This window comes from Balaenoptera musculus, chromosome 8 (assembly GCF_009873245.2).
Source record: "Balaenoptera musculus isolate JJ_BM4_2016_0621 chromosome 8, mBalMus1.pri.v3, whole genome shotgun sequence".
Lineage (NCBI taxonomy): Eukaryota > Metazoa > Chordata > Mammalia > Artiodactyla > Balaenopteridae > Balaenoptera > Balaenoptera musculus.
Genome location: NC_045792.1, coordinates 4,631,382 through 4,651,929, shown reverse-complemented (window position 1 = coordinate 4,651,929; position 20,548 = coordinate 4,631,382). Strand labels below are relative to the sequence as shown.

The 20,548-nt window shown below is 45.7% G+C and overlaps 1 protein-coding gene and 1 long non-coding RNA gene across 3 annotated transcripts in view; one reads left to right on the top strand and one right to left on the bottom strand.

Annotated features, from left to right (window-relative positions):
* Positions 1 to 4,357, top strand: part of BARX2 (BARX homeobox 2) — a 70,770-nt gene extending 66,413 nt beyond the window's left edge. The window contains exon 4 of the mRNA XM_036862213.1: positions 3,388 to 4,357. Within this exon, the coding sequence (XP_036718108.1) occupies positions 3,388 to 3,654 (267 nt within the window). The 3' untranslated portion in view covers positions 3,655 to 4,357. The remainder of the gene's footprint in view (positions 1 to 3,387) is intronic.
* LOC118900055 overlaps positions 1 to 20,548 on the bottom strand; it is a 102,971-nt gene that overhangs the window by 4,020 nt on the left and 78,403 nt on the right. The gene's annotated exons all lie outside the window — the stretch shown is intronic.

Sequence of the window (20,548 nt, the reverse complement as noted above, 5' to 3'; positions counted from 1 at the left end):
GTTAGAAGAAAATGTTTACTCTTTGAGTAAATGTTTATGACCTTGGGTTAGGCAAAACCTTCTTAGACATGACACCGAAAGCACAAGCAACAATAACAACAACAAAATTATACTTCATCAAAATTAAAAACCTTTGTGCTGTAAAGGACATTATCAGGAAAGTGAAAAAGGAACACAGAACGGGAGAACATCTTTGCAAATCTTCTATCTGATAAGGGACTTTCATCCAAAGTATATAGAGAACACATAACTCAGTAATTAAAAAAGACAACCACATTCTTAAATGGGCAAAGGATTTGAATAGATGTATCTCCAAGGAGGATATACAACTGGCCCATAAGCACATGAAAAAAATGCTCAGCTTCATTAGTTGTCGGTGATGTACAAATTAAAAATGCAGTACAACTTCACACCCACTAGGATGGCTAGAATCAAAAAGACATAATAACAAGTGTTGGCGAGGATGAGGAGAACTGGAGCCCTCATATACTGCTGATTGGAATGGAACATGGGGCAGCTGCTTTGGAAGAGTCTGGAAATTCCTCCAAAGGTTAAACATGGAGTTACCGTTTGACCCAGAAATTCCACTTCTGGTCATATACTCAAAAGAAGTGAAAGCAGGGACGGAAACAGGTATCTGTACACCCGCGTTCACGGCAGACATTACTCACAATATTCAAAAGGTAGAAGCAATCCAAGTGGCCATCAACTGATGAATGGATAAGCAGATTGTGGTATATCCATACAATGGATATTATTTGGCCAAAAAAAGGAATGAAATACTGATACATGCCACAGCATGGATGAACCTTGGAAACATAAGTCAAAGAAGCCAGTCACACAGGACGACACATTGTATGTTTCCCTTCATATGAAATGTCCAGGACAGGCAAATCTGTAAAAACAGAAAGCAGATTAATGGTTGCCTAGGGTTGGGGGGCAGGGGAGAAATGGGGAGTGGCCGCTAACGGGTATGGGCTTTCTTTCTGGGGGTGATGAAAATGTTCTAAAATTGGATTCTGATGAGAGCTGCACAATTCTGTGACTATACAAAAAATCACTAAGTTGTGCACTATAAATGAATGAAATGTGTGGTATGTGAATTAGATCTCAATAAAGCTTTTTTAAAAAAAAGAATTTATGGTTTATCAAGTTACTACATTCATTCTTACAATTCAGCACCCGGAGGTCTTCTGCTGCTCTTAGAGGAAAGAGATATAGTCAGTAAATATTTAACAACTGCATAGAAAGTTAGTTGGAAGTTAGATGCTTGGAGCACAAAGCAAGGAACAGATGCAGGATTTACCTTCAAAGAGCTTCTGTTCAAATGAGGAAGCTAAGATTACAAAAGGTGTGTAAGTAGCGAAAATATATCCCCCTCCTGATTATCTGTGCTAATCCAGGTCCTCCTGAAGCCCTTCTCACGAGCTGCCCAGGTCAATAGCTACACCAGCCAGAGTTCAGAGCCAGTGGAAGAAGGAGTGTCTGTTATATCCCAAAGTAATAAAAATATTTTAAAAATGATCCCTGCCTACCTCATGGGACCCTTATGTAAGTCACGAATTGGGATAATAAATGTGCAAGTCATTTGCAATCAGTAAAGCCCATTGGGTTATCATTATTTTGCTTACTTTATATCTTTCTTCAATCCTATGGAAAGGCCTGTTGAGAAAGGTTAGTTCATTCAATGGCAGTCGTTGAACGCCAGCTGTGTGCAGGGACTGGGTGGGAGGGACAGGCAAGTAAACATGCAGTGACAGGCGTATCTGAAAAGTGCTCTGATAGGATGCTCATAAGGGCATTTAACTTAGACTTGGGAGGTCCGGTCAGGCTCCCAGGAGAGGCACTGTCTCAGCGGAGTCACCCAGGCAAGGAGGGTGGGAGGCAGATTCTGGAACACTCAGGAACACTTCTGGCCCTTACCCTACATTATCTGTTGGTTCCCCTCACCATTGCCCTGTGCAGGAAAGTATGCTTATCCCCATTTTACAGATTAGGAGACTGAGGCTCAGAGTCTTTAAAGGACTCTCCCAGAGAGAAAGTGGATAAGGAGCACAGTTAGAATTTAATCTAGTTATTCCACTTTCAAAGCTAGAACACTCTCTTCTGTGCACTACTGCCTCTTTGAACACTACAAAACCATGTTTCATGATGTCTTTTTTTTCTGATTTCAGAAATACTTATACATGATCATTGTTGAAAAATTAGAAAGTATAGAAAAAAACAGAATGAAAAAATTTTAAATTATCCATGATCCTGAGACTACAAACAGGGTGGTGTGCAGTTGTCTAGCCACCAAATTAAATTATGCTGGTTTAGAACCCGTTTTTCACAAAAATATATTAATAATATTTCCCACGTTGTTATACATTCTCCTATATAATGACTGTAATGGTTTTCAAGTGTTCTCTCTTTGCCATATACTATAATTATGTATTCAATCATATGGTGGAAGCCTTAGAGTATGTTTTTTTGCTGTTATAACCGATTTTTGCTATTATAACCAATTTTGTGATGAACATTTTTGCACATCAATCATTGTCCCAATCTTTGATGACTTTCTTAGGCTAAATTGTTAGAAATGGAATCTCTGTGTCAAAGGGTATGCACATTTTCAGACTTTTGATTTGCAGTCTCAGATTGTCTTTTGAAAAAGCTGTACCAATTACACTTTTACACCGGCATATGAGTGTTTATTTTCTTGTTTGCTACAAATATTGTCTTTTCCTTATAACTTGTCAACTTGTTATCACATTCATATTTTAATTTTCATTTCCTTCCCTGTTGTTGAAGTTGGATTTTTTCATGTGCTTATGATCATTGTATTTAATGCCAATAGAAGTGATATTGACTAAAAGTGCATTGAGTCTTTCATGAGTGAAGCTGTCTTTGTAGACTGCAGGTGACCCATGGAGAATACTTTTGGCCAAAACTTGCGACTTCACTGCTGGGAAGGAATGGTTTAGAGGCCTTGGGAGTGGGAAAGTGGAGGGAAGGAGTTATTTCTTAGGTTTTTTTTTAAATTTTTGGCTGTGTTGGGTCTTCGTTGCTGCACACAGGCTTTCTCTAGTTGCGGCAAGCGGGGGCTACTCTTCGTTGCGGTGCGCGGGCTTCTCATTGCGGTGGCTTCTCTCATTGTGGAGCACGGGCTCTAGGTGCGTGGGCTTCAGTAGTTGCGGCACGCGGGCTCAGTAGTTGTGGCTCACGGGCTCTAGAGCGCAGGCTCAGTAGTTGTGGCACACGAGCTTAGTTGCTCTGCGGCATGTGGGACCTTCCCGGACCAGGGCTCGAACCCGTGTCCCCTGCATTGGCAGACGGATTCTCAACCACTGCGCCACCGGGGAAGCCCTATTTCTTAGGTTTGATGACTGTTTTTCTCCCACGTAGGTTCTTAAAGGCGGACAGGAAGCGCCCACAAAACCCAAAGGTCGTCCCAAGAAGAACTCCATCCCCACGTCAGAAGAGATCGAAGCTGAAGAGAAGTTGAACAGCCAGGCCCAGAGCAAGGAGCGCTGGGAGCCCTCCCAGGGCCAGGAGGGGCTCTGTGACACGCAGGAACCAAAAGGGCACGGTGTCCCTGTAGAGGTGGCTGAGCCCCTAGGCCAGCCCCAGGAGTTGCCAGCAGCTTCTTCGGAACCCCTGCCATCAAGCTAAAATAAAACTCTTGGGGGGAGCGGGAAGGGGGAGGCTGGGGAGAAGGGAAAGAGAGAATGCAGGGAGACCCGGGAGAGGAAAGCTTCCGACAGCCGGTAACTTGGGGGGAGAAGACCGCCGCCGGCTCCCTCCCTCCTGCCCACAGGTCTCACCTCGAGACTTTGAGGAGGGCTTGCTGGCTTTGGCCTGCTCTTCCTGAAAGGCTGCTTTAGCCACGGATGCCCTTGACTAAGGGACACAGTGCCTTGGAACTGCCGACCCCAGCTGGGGTGCCGCCGTGGGGCTGTCCGGGTCCAAGCCCCCCGGTGTTGCAGAGGATGCTCCGGCCAGCCTCTGGCCAGCCAGCCGTCAAAGCAGAGCGAGACGGAGGAGTGGGCAGCATGCCCGGGTTCCTTGCTGCCTCAGCACTTATTTCTGTAGTTTTAAAAGAGAATTTAATGTTTTTGGTTGGTTTTTTTTTGGCGGGGGGGGGGTGTTGGTGAGGGTGGGCAAATACGAGTTGGGGGAAGGGAGTTCTGAGTTAATAGAATAAAGTTTGTTTGAAGACACGTGTGCCTTTGTATCCATTGTAAGGTGGTCAGGTGACCCAAGAACTGATAAACCTTGTTTTTCTTGCTTCATTAAGTTTCCATCCCTGAAGCTGTAATGCAGATATGTTAAGATAACTTTTATTTTTTAATTAAAAATAAACCTTTCAAAAAAGGATTGGGTGTATTCTTTCTTCTGGGGAGTATATTTAGCCCTTCTTTTTTTTTAAATCTATTTTTTAATTGAAGTATAGTTGATTTACAGTGTTGTGTTAATTTCTGCTGTATAGCAAAGTAACTCAGTTATACATATATATATATACATTCTTTTTCATATTCTTTTCCGTTATGGTTTATCACAGGATATTGAATCAGATGAATGGATAAAGAAGATATGGTACATATATACAATGGAGTACTGCTTAGCCCTTCTTGAATATGTCCTATGGAAAGAGAGACCCAGAGATGGCCTGGCTCCCTGGGCTTTAATTTCCCCAGGAGGAACGTGTAAGATTAGGCCAGGCCCACTGGCGTCCAAGTGCAGAGCAAATGGAAACAGCACGAGAGAAATGGGAGCAGGGCCTCTGCCCCCCTCACCCGCCACCGTCTCCTGCCCGCCCAGGGGGCTCTGCTGTAGCCACTTTACATGGTGAGCTTCCAGCTTTAAAAAAGTGCTTTACTTTTTCAAAGAGACAATAAATTCATAGGTTTCAGAAGTCAAGCTATATGCAAAGAAGTCTTGCTTCCCTCCCGCCCTCTCCACCCAATGCCCCCATCCCCTACAGGGAACCGTTTTTACTGGTTCTTGTGTACTTTTCTATAGTAAGTAGCCATTTGAATGATGGGCTCTACAACTTCTAACAAAAGAAAAATTGAGAACTACTTGGCTAGATGTGCTCTGTGGTTTTAAACTTAAAATCATGTCCCACTTTCAATAAGACCAGGAAAGAGGTGGGTTCCAGGCTTCCGAAAGAGAGAATTCTGACTCTGCTTCTTGCCCCACTATCCTGCAGACGGGCCTGAGGCCTGATCTCACGGGGGCTGTCCGTGTCACCGTACCCCTGACATGTTCACGTGTGATGTCCTACAGGGCAGAGTGCCCCTTTTATGGACCCCCAATTATTAATTACTCAGTAACTCCCGATTGTGGGCTGGGGAAATATAAACTGACTTTAATAATTGCCTCAACTAGGAAGTAAAGCCTGTCACTAGTTCTGTAAAACAAATCATATACTTCTTTTCGAAGTTAAACGGGAATGATCTGCTTGTTTTTAGTAGTCTGGCTTCCTGCTTCCCTCCATTTACATGGACAGTCACTTCAATTTCTTTTCTTTTTGACGTTTTTATATCTTTCATTAGTGTTAAGAATTTCAGGTACTGTGGTGACTATTCAGGGTGGCTTTGGTTTAAAATTTAAATATCAAAAACTCATAAGCCTGAGAGCTTATGACATACAACTCCTTTGGACAGGAATGGATTCAAGCCTAGTGACTCCAATTTCGACTTTGCTAAGGGAGCACCTTCCTTCCCCTGGCTGTTGAGATCAACAAAGAGAAAGCAGTCTCTTTCTAGCTCTGTGAACACGCCAAGGAGGTAAGGATCTGGCCTCCGAGAACCAGTCTGTGCGGCCCGCCCCAGCTGTCGGCAGGGTTTCTTGCTCCGTGCCTGCAGAAAGCTCCCTCACCTGCGGCCCACCCCACACACGGCGTTATGACCTGCCCACCGGGTGGTGTCACCGCGGCCAAAGTAAGCAGGTGAGTCTGTGCCAGCTGATTCTCCCTCCTGAGGAACTGTTCTGTCCTGCTCTCCCACCCCAGAAAGGCCATCATCTGGACACCGTTTTCTTAGGCTGGTTTTTGCTCTCTGGGTCTGGACTCTCACACTGTCCTTCTCAGGTGTCTGACGGCGACTGCCATTGCACAGGTAGAGAGGTGCACACACACACTCACTCGGTTTTCCCCAGCCTGGTTCTGGGCCCTGTTTCTGACTTCCAGCCCTGAGTTCCTGGCCTGTCATCTTTGGTACTGTTTCTTGGCCCTAAGGGTTCAAGGGATGAGTGGGGAGTTGAAGAGCCTGGATTATCTTTCCTCCTCTTTTGGAAGCCCCGAGCCCAAGGTCACCTCCGCTGACGAGCCCTGGGCTTGTCCTCCAGCCACAGCTCTAGCAGAGCGCAGCCCCGTGGATCAAAGATGGGTCTGAGCGAGGCCTTTCCAGCGCAGGCGGGCACTGCTTTGGGGCCACGCCCTGCTCCTTCTCCACACCCATCCTTCCCTTTTCCCTCCAGTTCCCGAGCCCTGTGACCGGCACCCAGAAACCAGCTCCACAGGTTCCTAGGGGGGACCGTTTCCTCTCTTTTTCACCTTCTTTCTCCGAGGCCTCTGGACGTCTGTTCCCCTACCGTCATCTACCTTCGAGGACCCCGCTGAACAAAAGCATTCTCTCCCTTCTCCGGCATCCAGGATGGTGACCCCTGAGGGTTCAGGGTCTTATTTGAGAGTCCGGTCACCTGCTGCCTTTTGTTTTCCAGAGGAAGGGAGAGGGCCGCGGGAAACTGGCCACCGGGGGAAGCTGACCACGCGGCCTCCCGGCCTCCCCGCGAGGATGCGACAGGCTCTCACAAGCGCTTTTAGCTCACGCTGCACCTAAGGCTGCAAAATGGGCTGCTGCTTCCAGTTTTACAGGAAGCCCCATTCATCAGAGCGAGGTTCAGCGTCAGCCCTGGGTGGTGTAGCTGGTGGGGGGCCATGCTGAAACCCACGCCAGGGGCCTGAGTCCCCGCAGAGGGCTTTCGTGGTTAGCGTGCCCTCTCTCCCCCGCTGGAAACCGCCTGCGCCTCTTCGGGGGCGGAAAAGCTTCCACGGCAGCCTGCCCCCTGCACGGGGCCTCGTCCTAAAGCGGGCGTTTGGAGGAGGCCTCCCTGCCTCTGCTCCGCCGCCGGCATTCCTGGGGCAGGTCCCGGCCTCCCGGGGTGCCCAGGAGTGCTTGCCGAGCACTGCCTTCCTGTTCTGGGTCACGGCGCCCCCCCGATTGGCCTACACGCCCCTTCTCCACGGTCTACAAAGGTCTGCTGAGACAACACTCACCCAGCTTGACTCAGACGATCCCCCCCAGTGGGTCTCATGCTGTGAGCTTCTGGCCCTCAAACCGGACCGGACAGATCTATCAGAAACCAACCTTAACTGGGCTGGTTTCAGGTTTGTCTCAGAGACTGGTCGGTTCTAGAACCGTCTTAGAGAGGGGGCCTGGAGACCTCAGTGACCTCCCCTCAGAGTTGTTTATAGATTCCCCTGCCCTTCTCACCACCCTTCAACTTCGTTCCACCCAGCCTTGCCCCATGCCCTGGGCCGCGCCTGGGCTGGAGCTGGACTGCCGGGCACGAAGCTCTTTCCTCAAGAAGCTGTGCTCTGTCAGCCTGGTGGCGTGTTGTTGACTCAGCAGAAAATGAGCTGGGACTTCGCAGGACCGGGTTAAAGACTGTCCCAGTGGCTTCCCCAGCAGCCCTGGTCAGCCTCCAGGCCTTTGCCTGATCTACTGGCAATTTTCTGTAGGTGCTGCCTAAACCTTACCCCCATCATATTTGAAGAGCAGGAAGCATTGGGGTTAGAAAGCTGGAATGTACTTTGCGCGCACACACACACACACACACACACGCACCACACCTGCTTCTCAGGATTTCTATGCACTGAATTACCTGTTTGCCTAGAGCACCGGGGGCTGCTGCTCTGTGTCTACACAAACCTCCCCTGCGATTCTCTCCTCTCCACCACCCTCACCGAGTGTTGCATCTTCCAGGCTTCTCCAGAGGCTTCTCCCTCCTCCCCTCATCCTTCAGCCCTACTCTGTGAGGCTGCGCCCCAGCTGCTCTGTGCCCAGGAGACAATGTCCTCTCCCTGCCTGCCCTGCTCCCGCTCCCTTACCCTCCTCAGCATGAGTTTGAAGCCACGTCTTCCTGTCCCTTCAATAACCTCACCTCTACCCCAGTCTAACCTGTTCATTCCTTCTCGCTGCCTCCTCTAAATGCATCGTTTGTCCTCATCACTGTGGTCCTGCCATACTTCCAAAGAGCACACGGATTTGTTTTGTTTCCCTGTTAGAATGTAAGTTCCTCGAGGCTGTTTTTCAGAGTTTCTTTTTCTGCACGGAGACTCCCAAGGCACTTGGGGGATCCAGGTGCTCCTGGTGTCCTGCTGACACCGTTCCTGGCCCAGAGCTTCTGAGTTCTCAGCAGGAGGGAAGGTCCAGCTCTTGGCCACGAAGCAGCTCTCGCGGTCACTGACCCCTGTTAGGGCCTCGCTCACTGGCTGCAGGGCTGGGGGTTGCCAGCATTTTTCAGAGACAAGAGAGAAGGCAGAGCAAAACACCTCTGTCGTCTGCAGAAACGGTTCCATCTGCCAAGGGAAGCAGTGCCAGGCCGCTTCCCCAGGGACAGAGGGTGGAGGGGCTGACGGGGAGCCCCAACTTGGTGGCCCGCAAGGCCAAGGGTCAGTTCACCCCCATCTTGGTAACTCTTTGGGGGAGAAGGTGTTGATGGGGCTCTTAAGAAGATGCCCTCAGAAGACTCCCCTTCAAGGAGATCGCAGACGGGGTTGCAGCCAGCAGCCTGGGAAGAAGACGCATACAGAGGTGTTTGTCTAAAAGAGAATTAACATCCCATTTAGGGAATTCCATGGTGGTTCAGCAGTTAGGACCCTGCGCTTTCACTGCTGAGGGTGCAGGTTCAATCCCTGGTCGGGGAACGAAGATCTCACAAGCCATGCAAATAAAAATAAAGCCACGTGGCCAAAAATAAATAAATGTTTTATGCAACATATTTTTTTTACTTTTTTAAAATTAAATTATTTTTTATACAGCAGGTTCTTTTTAGTTATCTAATTTATACATATTAGTGTATACATGTCAATTCCAATCTCCCAATTCATCCCACTACCACCCCCGCTTTCCCCCTTGTGTCCATACTTTTGTTCTCTATATCTGTGTCTCTATTTCTGCCTTGCAAACTGGTTCATCTGTACCATTTTTCTAGATTCCACATATATGCATCAATATATGATATTTGTTTTTCTCTTTCTGACTTATTTCACTCTGTATGACAGTCTCTAGGTCCATCCACATCTCTACAAATGACCGCATTTCGTTCCTTTTTATGGCTGAGTAATATTCCATTGTATATATGTACCACATCTTCTTTATCCATTCGTCTGTTGATGGGCATTTAGGTTGCTTCCATGACCTGGCTATTGTAAATAGTGCTGCAATGAACATTGGGGTGCATGTGTCTTTCTGAATTATGGTTTTCTCTGGGTATATGCCCAGTAGTGGGATTGCTGGGTCATATGGCAGTTCTATTTTTAATTTTTTAAGGAACCTCCATACTGTTCTCCATAGTGGCTGTATCAATTTACATTCCCACCAACAGTGCAAGGGGGTTCCCTTTTCTCCATACCCTCTCCAGCATTTGTTTATAGATTTTCTGATAATGACCATTCTAACTGGTGTGAGGTGATAACTCATTGCAGTTTTGATTTGCATTTCTCTAATAATTAGTGATGTTGAGCATCTTTTCATGTGTCTCTTAGCCATCTGTATGTCTTCTTTGGAGAAATGTCTATTTAGGTCTTCTGCCCATTTTTTGATTGGGTTGTTTGTTGTTTTTAATATTGAGCTGCATGAGCTGTTTATATATTTTGGAGATTAATCCTTTGTCCGTTGATTCGTTTGCAAATATTTTCTCCCATTCTGCGGGTTGTCTTTTCATCTTGTTTATAGTCTCCTTTGCTGTGCAAAAGCTTTTACGTTTCATTAGGTCCCATTTGTTTATTTTTGTTTTTATTTCCATTAATCTAGGAGGTAGGTCAAAAAAGATCTTGCTGTGATTTATGTCAAAAAGTGTTCTTCCTACGTTTTCCTCTAAGAGTTTTATAGTGTCTGGTCTTACCTTTAGGTCTTTAATCCATTTTGAGTTTATTTTTGTGTATGGTGTTAGGTAGTGCTCTAATTTCATTCTTTTACATGTAGCTGTCCAGTTTTCCCAGCACCACTTACTGAAGAGACTGTCTTTTCTCCATTGTATACCCTTGCCTCCTCTGTCATAGATTAGATAACCATAGGTGTGTGGGTTTATCTCTGGGCTTTCTATCCTGTTCCATTGATCTATATTTCTGTTTCTGTGCCAGTACCATATTGTCTTGATTACTGTAGATTTGTAGTATAGTCTAAGTCAGGGAGTCTGATTCCTCCAGCTCTGTTTTTTTCCCCTCAAGATTGCTTTGGCTATTCGGGGTCTTTTGTGTCTCCATACAAATTTTAAGAAGAGTTCTTCTAGTTCTGTAAAAACTGCCATTGGTAATTTGATAGGGATTGCATTGAATCTGTAGATTGCTTTGGGTAGTAGAGTCATTTTCAAAATATTAATTCTTCCAATCCAAGAACATGGTATATCTCTCCATCTGTTTGTGTCATTTTTGATTTCTTTCATCAGTGTCTTATAGTTTTCTGAGTACAGGTCTTTTACCTCCTTAGGTAGGTTTATTCCTAGGTATTTTATTCTTTTTGTTGCAATGGTGAATGGGATTGTTCCTGGATGTCTCTTTCTGATCTTTCGTTGTTAGTGTATAGGAATGCAAGAGATTTCTGTGCATTAATTTTGTATCCTGCAACTTTACCAAATTTATTGATTAGCTCTAGTAGTTTTCTGGTGGCATCTTTAGGATTCTCTATGTATAGTATCATGTCATCCACAAACAGTGACAGTTTTACTTCTTCTTTTCCAATTTGTATTCCTTTTATTTCTTTTTCTTCTCTGATTTCCGTGGCTAGGACTTCCAAAACTACGTTGAATAATAGTGGCAAGAGTAGACATCCTTGTCTTGTTCCTGATCTTAGAGGAAATGTTTTCAGTTTTTCACCGTTGAGAATGATGTTTGCTGTGGGTCTGTCATATATGGCCTTTATTATGTTGAGGTAGGTTCCCTCCATGACCACTTTCTGGAAGAGTTTTTACCAAAAAATTGGTGTTGAATTTTGTCAGAAGTTTTTTCTGCATCTATTGAGATGATCATATGGTTTTATTCTTCAATTTGTTAATATGGTGTATCACATTGATTGATGTGCGTATACTGAAGAATCCTTGCATCCCTGGGATAAATCCCACTTGATCATGGTGTATGATCCTTTTAATGTGTTGTTGGATTCCGTTTGCTAGTATTTTGTTGAGGATTTTTGCATCTATTCATCAGTGGTATTGGTCTGTAATTTTCTTTTTTTGTAGTATCTTTGTCTGGTTTTGGTATCAGGGTGACTGACGGTGGCCTCGTAGAATGAGTTTGGGAGTGTTCCTCCCTCTGCAATTTTTGGGAAGAGTTTGAGAAGGATGGGTGTTAGCTCTTCTCTAAATGTTTGATAGAATTCACCTGTGAAGCCATCTGGTCCTGGACTTTTGTTTGTTGGGAGATTTTTAATCACAGTTTCAATTTCATTACTTGTGATTGGTCTGTTCATATTTTCTATTTCTTCCTGGTTCCGTCTTGGAAGGTTATACTTTTCTAAGAATTTGTCCATTTCTTCCAGGTTGTCCACTTTATTGGCATAGAATTGCTTGTAGTAGTCTCTTATGATGCTTTGTATTTCTGCGGTGTCCATTTTAACTTCTCCTTTTTCATTTCTAATGTTATTGATTTGAGTTCTCTCCCTCTTTTTCTTGATGAGTCTGGCTAAAGGTTTATCAATTTTGCTTATCTTCTCAAAGAACCAGCTTTAGTTTTATTGATCTTTGCTATTGTTTTCTTTGTTTCTATTTCATTTATTTCTGCTCTGATCTTTATGATTTCTTTCCTTCTGCTAACTTTGGGTTTTGTTTGTTCTTCTTTCTCTAGTTCCTTTAGGTGTAAGGTTAGATTGTTTATTTGAGATTTTTCTTGTTTCTTGACATAGGATTGTATTGCTATAAACTTCCCTCTTAGAACTGCTTTTGCTGCATCCCATAGGTTTTGGATCATCCTGTTTTTGTCATTTGTCTTTAGGTATTTTTTGATTTCCTCTTTGATTTCTTCAGTGATCTCTTGGTTATTTAGTAACGTATTGTTTAGCCTCCATCTGTTTGTGCTTTTACATTTTTTTCCATGTAATTTATTTCTAATCTCATAGTGCTGTGGTCAGAAAAGATGCTTGATATGATTTCGATTTTCTTAAATTTACCGAGCTTGATTTGTGACCCAAGATGTGATCTATCCTGGAGAATGTGCCGTGTGCACTTGAGAAGAAAGTGTAATCTGCTGTTTTTGAATGGAATCTCATAAATATCAATTAAATCTATCTGGTCTATTGTGTCATTTAAAGCTTGTGTTTTCTTATTAATTTTATGTCTGGATGATCTGTCCATTGGTGTGAGGTGTAGAAGTCCCCCAGTATTATTGTGTTACTGTCGATTTCCTTTTTATAGCTATGTATTGAGGTGCTCCTATGTTGGGTGCATATATAATTGTTGTATCTTCTTCTTGGATTGATCCCTTGATCATTATGTAGTGTCCTTCCTTGTCTCTTGTAACATTCTTTATTTTAAAGTCTATTTTATCTGATATGAGTATTGCTACTCCAGCTTTCTTTTGATTTCCGTTTGCATGGAATATCTTTTTCCATCCCCTCACTTTCAGTCTGTATGTGTCCCTAGGTCTGAAGTGGGTCTCTAGTAGACAGCATATATATGGGTCTTGTTTTTGTATCCATTCAGCGAGCCTATGTCTTTTGGTTGGAACATTTAATCCATTCACATTAAGGTAATTATCAATACGTATGCTCCTATTACCACTTTCTTAATTGTTTTGGGTTTGTTTTTGTAGGTCCTTTTCTTCTCTTGTGTTTCCCACTTAGAGATGTTCCTTTGCATTTGTTGTAGAGCTGGTTTATTGGTGCTGAATTCTCTTAGCTTTTGCTTGCCTGTAAAGCTTTTGATTTCTCCATCGAATCTGAATGAGATCCTTGCCTGGTAGAGTAATCTTGGTTGTACGTTCTTCCCTTTCATCACTTTAAATATGTCATGCCACCCCCTTCTGGCCTGTAGAGTTTCTGCTGAGAAATCAGCTGTTAACTTTATGGGAGTTCCCTTGTATGTTATTTGTCATTCTTCTCTTGTTGCTTTTCATAATCTTTCTTTGCCTTTAATTTTTGTCAATTTGATTACTATGTGTCTTGGCATGTTTCTCCTGCCTGGGACTCTATTCACTTCCTGGACATGGGTGGCTAATTCCTTTCCCATGTTAGGGAAGTTTTTGACTATAATCTCTTCAAATATTTTCTCAGGTCCTTTCTCTCTCTCTTGTCCTTCTGGGACCCCAATAATGCAAATGTTGGTGCATTTAACGTTGTCCCAGAGGTCTCTTAGGCTGTCTTCATTTCTTTTCATTCTTTTTTCTTTATCTGTTCTGTGGCAGTGAATTCCACCATTCTGTCTTCCAGGTCACTTATCCATTCTTCTGCCTCAGTTATTCTGCTATTGATTCCTTCTAGAGTATTTTTCATTTTACTTATTGTATTGTTCATCTCTGTTTGTTTGTTCTTTAATTCTTCTAGGTCTTTGTTAAACATTTCTTGCATCTTCTCAATCTTTGCCTCCATTCTTTTTCGAGGTCCTGGATCATCTTCACTATCATTATTCTGAATTCTTTTTCTGGAAGGTTGTGATCTCCACTTCATTTACTTGTTTTTCTGGGGTTTTATCTTTTCCTTCATCTGGTACATAGTCCTCTGCCTTTTCATTTTGTTTATCTTTCTGTGAATGTGGTTTTCGTCCTAGAGGCTGCAGGATTGTAGTTCTTCTTGCTTCTGCTGTCTGCCCTCTGGTGGATGAGGCTATCTAAGAGGCTTGTGCAAGCTTCCTGATGGGAGGGACTGGGGGTGGGTAGAGCTGGGTGTTGCTCTGGTGGGCAGAGCTCAGTAAAACTTTAATCCACTTGTCTGCTGATGGGTGGGGCTGAGTTCCCTCCCTGTTGGTTGTTTGGCCTGAGGCAACCCAGCACTGGAGCCTGCAAGCTCTTTGGTGGGGCTAATGGCTGACTCCAGCAGGGCTCACGCCAAGGAGTACTTCCCAGAACTTCTGCTGACAGTGTCCTTGTCCCCGCCGTGAGCCACAGCTACCCCCCGCCTCTGCAGGAGACCCTCCAACACTAGCAGGTAGGTCTGGTTCAGCCTCCTATGGGATCACTGCTCCTTACCCCTGGGTCCTGATGCACACACCACTTCATGTGTGCCCTCCAAGAGGGGAGTCTCTGTTTCCCCCAGACCTGTCAAAGTCCTGCAATCAAATCCCGCTAGGCTTCCAAGTCTGATTCTCTGGGAATTCCTCCTCCCATTGCCAGACCCCCAGGTTGGGAAGCCTGACGTGGGGCTCAGAACCTTCACTCCAGTGGATGGACTTCTGTGGTATAATTGTTCTCCAGTTTCTGACTCACCTACCCAGTGGTTATGGGATTTGATTTTATTGTGATTGCACCCCTCCTACCATCTCATTGTGGCTTCTCCTTTGTCTTTGGATGTGGGGTATCTTTTTTTGGTGAGTTCCAGTGTCTTCTTGTCGATAATTGTTCAGCAGTTAGTTGTAACATAAATATTTTATACATAGTAAAAAATAATGTTAAATGTGAAATAAGCAACTTAATTAAATTAAATCCTATTTAGACCAAAATCATATTTGTAGCTGGTGGTGGGTGGGTGAGGCGGCTTGACCTGGCTCACAAGGTGCTGTGCAGAGATGGCTGAAGGGGGGTGAGTTGGTCCTGGAGGATGGGGCAGGGCAGGGGGTGGGGGGCAAGGGCAGGAGGTGACAGCTGCACCCGGGGCTCAGCTCCAAGCAGGGAGCCAAGTCTAAAGCCTCAGGGTGGGGCTTCCTTGGTGGCGCAGTGGTTGAGAATCTGCCTGCTAATGCAGGGCACACGGGTTAGAGCCCTGGTCTGGGAAGATCCCACATGCCGCGGAGCAACTGGGCCCATGAGCCACAACTACTGAGCCTGCGCATCTGGAGCCTCTGCTCCACAACAAGAGAGGCCGCGACAGTGAGAGGCCCGCGCACCGCGATGAAGAGTGGCCCCCACTTGCCACAACTAGAGAAAGCCCTCGCACGAAACAAAGACCCAACACAGCCAAAAATAAAAAATAAATAAATAAATAGATAAAGTAGCTATAAGAAAAAAATTATAAATGTATTTCTGTTAGAATTAAAAAAAAAAAAAGCCTTGGGGTGGGCAGCAGCCTGACACACCCTTTCTACTAGTTGGTGGGGGGGGGTCAGGGGGAGGTTGGGGGAGATGGCAGCCCCTTGAGAGAGGCTCCAGCAGCCAGGTGGGAAGCCAGTGACATCCTCTGCCCTCAGAAAGCCGGGTGCCCGGGCTTCTAGGGCCACCACCAGCGTCATCAGGTGCTTCCTCAGTGTCTCCCCTGTGCCTGCCAAGGGCAGGGGAGGCAGGAGGGGGCCAAGGAATGTGCCTCTGCCCTCAAATAAGTTAACATCTTGCTGGAGACACTTATACTTCAGTGAGTTTCAGAGCGAAGGCAGGGGTTCCAGGTAGATTTCTGTGGTGTTTGCCCCTGCCCCTACCCTGTGAGCTGGTGTTCTTTCTGGGCAAGGAAGGTGATTCATGGAAGATGCATCCCCACGATGTCCTCACCAGGCTGGGCCGCTAAGAGAGGGTTAAGCTGGCCCCTTGTGCACCTGGGAGGGTGATTAGCACTGGAACAACAGGTGTTTGGTAAGTCACCTGAATTATGCCTCTAATCCCAGACTGTCACCCAAATCCTGGGTGGAGGGTGGTTTGGGGCGGCAGAAAGGTCCTGGTAACAACAGCTGTAATCCGGGTGCGGATCCTGAAAAGGATGGGGTTCGGCACCAGCATGTTTCGGCCTCCTGGCCTCCTTCTGCACTTGCCTCTCCAGTGGGCGGTGCATGCGCGGCCCTCCCCACCTCCTCCCCCGTCCAGCCGTGTGGGCTCGTCCATCTGTGTGTGCCCGCCCAGCCGTCTGGGCCCATCCAGCCATGTGCACCATCCATCCCTTGCTGCTCCGGGCCAGTGGTGGCCAGGAGGGTGCAGGGTGGACGCTACCTGCTGCGAGGGCTGGTAAATCACTGTGACAGGCTCTTTTCATACCTGACCTCCTTTCCTTCCCAAACCCTCTTCCCTCTGTTTACTTTGGTTGCAGATTTATTAGACACACAGTTAAGTGCCCATTTAGCTCTGCAAACTGTCATCACCCCTGCTTTATGAATAAGATCATTCACTTTAAACAGTTTTAACAAGAAGGTGGGGAGGGCCTGGGGGAGGAGAGGACGAGGAAGTAGGGCCTCGGGTCAGTGAAAGACCCGAAACCCAAGGGCAGCCTCTCCTGCAGCTCAAGAATGCAGCCAGGGCCCGGGAGCTGCCTCGCGCTCACGCTGTCCGTCAAGACGGGTGTCATCTGGCCGGCAGGACTGCGGGGTCTGGCGTTCACTCCTTTGTCTTGGCTGAGTGCACCTGCCCCAAGTGGTTCCAGGAACCCCAAGGCCTGTCGGGCGAGTCCTTGCCCCTCGGGGATCCTTGGTCGACGTGCCTGTACTGCCGGGGCTCCCCTCCTCCGGGTGGCATCCCTTCCCAAGCACCCAGCTCCGTGAACACACAGGTAGGTCTGCCGAGAGTAGCAGACCCTGGTCCAAGTCTCTCTATGCACTCTGACCAGACGCCAGGCCCCGCAGTGAGGACCACTTACATCATCACATCTAACACCTCAGCAGCCCGTGAAGCTGGCACTATTAGCATCTCTGCTCAGAGATAGGGAAGCTGGGCCAATGTGGTGAGGTCTCCCTAACACAGCTGGGGGTCCTTCTCCCCCCGAAACTGGGCCTGTGCTTGCTGCTAAGAGGGCTGAGGTGACTGAGCCTGATCTGAGGTGGGCAGACCCCCGTGTCCTCAGCCTCCCCTGCTGGTGCCCTTGCCCCGCCTCCCACAGCTGTCACTGGGGTACCTGTCTCAGCATGCCCTCGCAGCATGGGGTGCAGAGAACAGAGCTCAGTCTGCCCCTCGAGTGTGAATGATCAAGCCCTCCATCTACCCACCTGTTCTGGAAAAAAGCCAGTCCTCCTCCCACCTCTTCTATTGTGTTTCCAGAAGCTTGGGAATAGTCGGGATTTTGGTGTCTGTTGTCATTAGCAGTGACCTTGGAAAGGGGTTCTAGCATTTGGAGGAAGCTCGGTGGGAGGGGTCACATCTGAAGCACAGTGACAGCACAGGTCCTCGCTATGGAGCGGCAAGCAGTGCTAGGGGACTTCCACCCCAAAGTGGGAGTGGTACAGAGAAGCTGGGAGACCCTCGGTAGGAGCTGCCTGGAGTGCGAGCTCCGGATGTGGGCGCTGCTCTTTCTTGGCAGCCTTGGGTGAACTCTGAGGTCTGGGCCAGCCTTGGAGCTCCGGTTCTGGACCTAGATCATCATGCTTCAGCCCTCAGAGGTCCCAGAGCTAGTCTTCCTTTTCCTGCTCCTCCCTAACCTCCTCCTCTTGGCTTCTCCTTCAGCCATTTATTTCTTTTTATATGCAGTATGTGTTCAATGCAAATAAATTCCATAATTTGAGAAAGTCACTGTGAATCAAAGCATAGTTACAGAGATACAAGGACAATGAAAGCAGATGTTCAACATGCAAGAAGGAGTATTCATGCACACACACAAAAGCTTGAGATGTGCTGGAGCTGGTTGTTTTGTATTGCTTTCTAAGGATGGCAAATATTTGCTTTCATTATCAAGGCTATGTGCCTGTCTGGACCTTGGAACACCAGTGTATCGTCATGGCAATCAAAGAATTCAGGAGTAGGGGCAAGATGGCGGAAGAGTAAGACGCAGAGATCACCTTCCTTCCCACAGATACAGTAGAAATACATCTACACGTGGAACTGCTCCTACAGAACACCCACTGAACGCTGGCAGAAGACGTCAGACTTCCCAAAAGGCAAGAAAATCCCCACGTACTTGGCTGTGTGGATGAAAGGCTCTTGGTGCTCCAGCCAGGCATCAGGGCTGTGCCTCTGAGGTGGGAGAGCCAACTTCAGGACACTGGTCCACAAGAGACCTCCCAGCTCCACGTAATACCAAATGGCGAAAATCTCTCAGAGATCTCCATCTCAACATCAAGACCCAGCTTCACTCAACGACCAGCAAGCTTCAGTGCTGGACACCCTATGCCAAACAACTAGCAAGACAGGAACACAGCCCCATCCATTAGCAGGGAGGCTGCCTAAAATCATAATAAGGCCACAGACACCCCAAAACACACCACCAGACGTGGACATGCCCACCAGAAAGACAAGATCCAACCTCATCCACCAGAACACAGGCACTAGTCCCCTCCACCAGGAAGCCTACACAACCCACTGAACCAAACTTAGCCACTGGGGACAGATACCAAAAACAACAGGAACTACGAACCTGCAGCCTGTGAAAAGGAGACCCCAAACACAGTAAGATAAGCAAAATGAGAAGACAAAAAAACCACACAGCAGGTGAAGGAGCAGGGTCAAAACACACCAGACCTAACAAATGAAGAGGAAATAGGCAGTCTACCTGAAAAAGAATTCAGAATAATGATAGTAAAGATGATCCAAAATCTTGGAAATAGAATAGACAAAACGCAAGAAACATTTAACAAGGACGTAGAAGAAATAAATAGGAACCAAGCAACGATGAAAAACACAATAAATGAAATTAAAAATACTCTAGATGGGATCAATAGCAGAATAACTGAGGCAGAAGAAAGGATAAGTGACCTGGAAGATAAAATGGTGGAAATAACTACTGCAGAGCAGGATAAAGAAAAAAGAATGAAAAGAACTGAGGACAGTCTCAGAGACCTCTGGGACAACATTAAACGCACCAACATTCGAATTATAGGGGTCCCAGACGAAGAAGAGAAAAAGAAAGGGACTGAGAAAATATTTGAAGAGATTATAGTTGAAAACTTCCCTAATATGGGAAAGGAAATAGTTAATCAAGTCCAGGAAGCACAGAGAGTCCCATACAGGATAAACCCAAGGAGAAACACGCCAAGACACATATTAATCAAACTGTCAAAAATTAAATATAAAGAAAACATATTAAAAGCAGCAAGGGAAAAACAACAAATAACACACAAGGGAATCCCCATAAGGTTAACATCTGATCTTTCAGCAGAAACTCTGCAAGCCAGAAGGGAGTGGCAGGATATACTTAAAGTGATGAAGGAGAAAAACCTACAACCAAGATTACTCTACCCAGCAAGGATCTCATTTAGATGTGATGGAGAAATTAAAACCTTTACAGACAAGCAAAAGCTGAGAGAGTTCAGCACCACCAAACCAGCTTTACAACAAATGCTAAAGGAACTTCTCTAGGCAAGAAACACAAGAGAAGGAAAACACCTACAATAACAAACCCAAAACATTTAAGAAAATGGGAATAGGAACATACATATCGATAATTACCTTGAATGTAAATGGATTAAATGCTCCCACCAAAAGACACAGACTGGCTGAATGGATACAAAAACAAGACCCATATATATGCTGTCTACAAGAGACCCACTTCAGACCTAGAGACACATACAGACTGAAAGTGAGGGGATGGAAAAAGATATTCCATGCAAATGGAAATCAAAAGAAAGCTGGAGTAGCAATTCTCATATCAGACAAAATAGACTTTAAAATAAAGAATATTATAAGAGACAAAGAAGGACACTATATAATGATCAAGGGATCGATCCAAGAGGAAGGTATAACAATTGTAAATATTTATGCACCCAACATAGGAGCACCTCAATACATAAGGCAAATACTAACAGCCATAAAAGGGGAAATTGACAGCAACACAATCATAGTAGGGGACTTTAACACCCCACTTTCACCAATGGACAGATCATCCAAAATGAAAATAAATAAGGAAACACAAGCTTTAAATGATACATTAAACAAGATGGACTTAATTGATATTTATAGGACATTCCACCCAAAAACAACAGAATACACATTTTTCTCAAGTGCGCATGGAACATTCTCCAGGATAGATCATATCTTGGGTCACAAATCAAGCCTTGGTAAATTTAAGAAAATTGAAATCGTATCAAGTATCTTTTCCGACCACAACGCTATGAGACTAGATATCAATTACGGGAAAAGATGTGTAAAAAATACAAACACATGGAGGCTACACAATACACTACTTAATAACGAAGTGATCACTGAAGAAATCAAAGGGGAAATCAAAAAATACCTAGAAACAAATGACAATGGAGATACGACGACCCAAAACCTATGGGACGCAGCAAAAGCAGTGCTAAGAGGGAAGTTTATAGCAATACAAGCCTACCGCAAGAAACAGGAAACATCTCG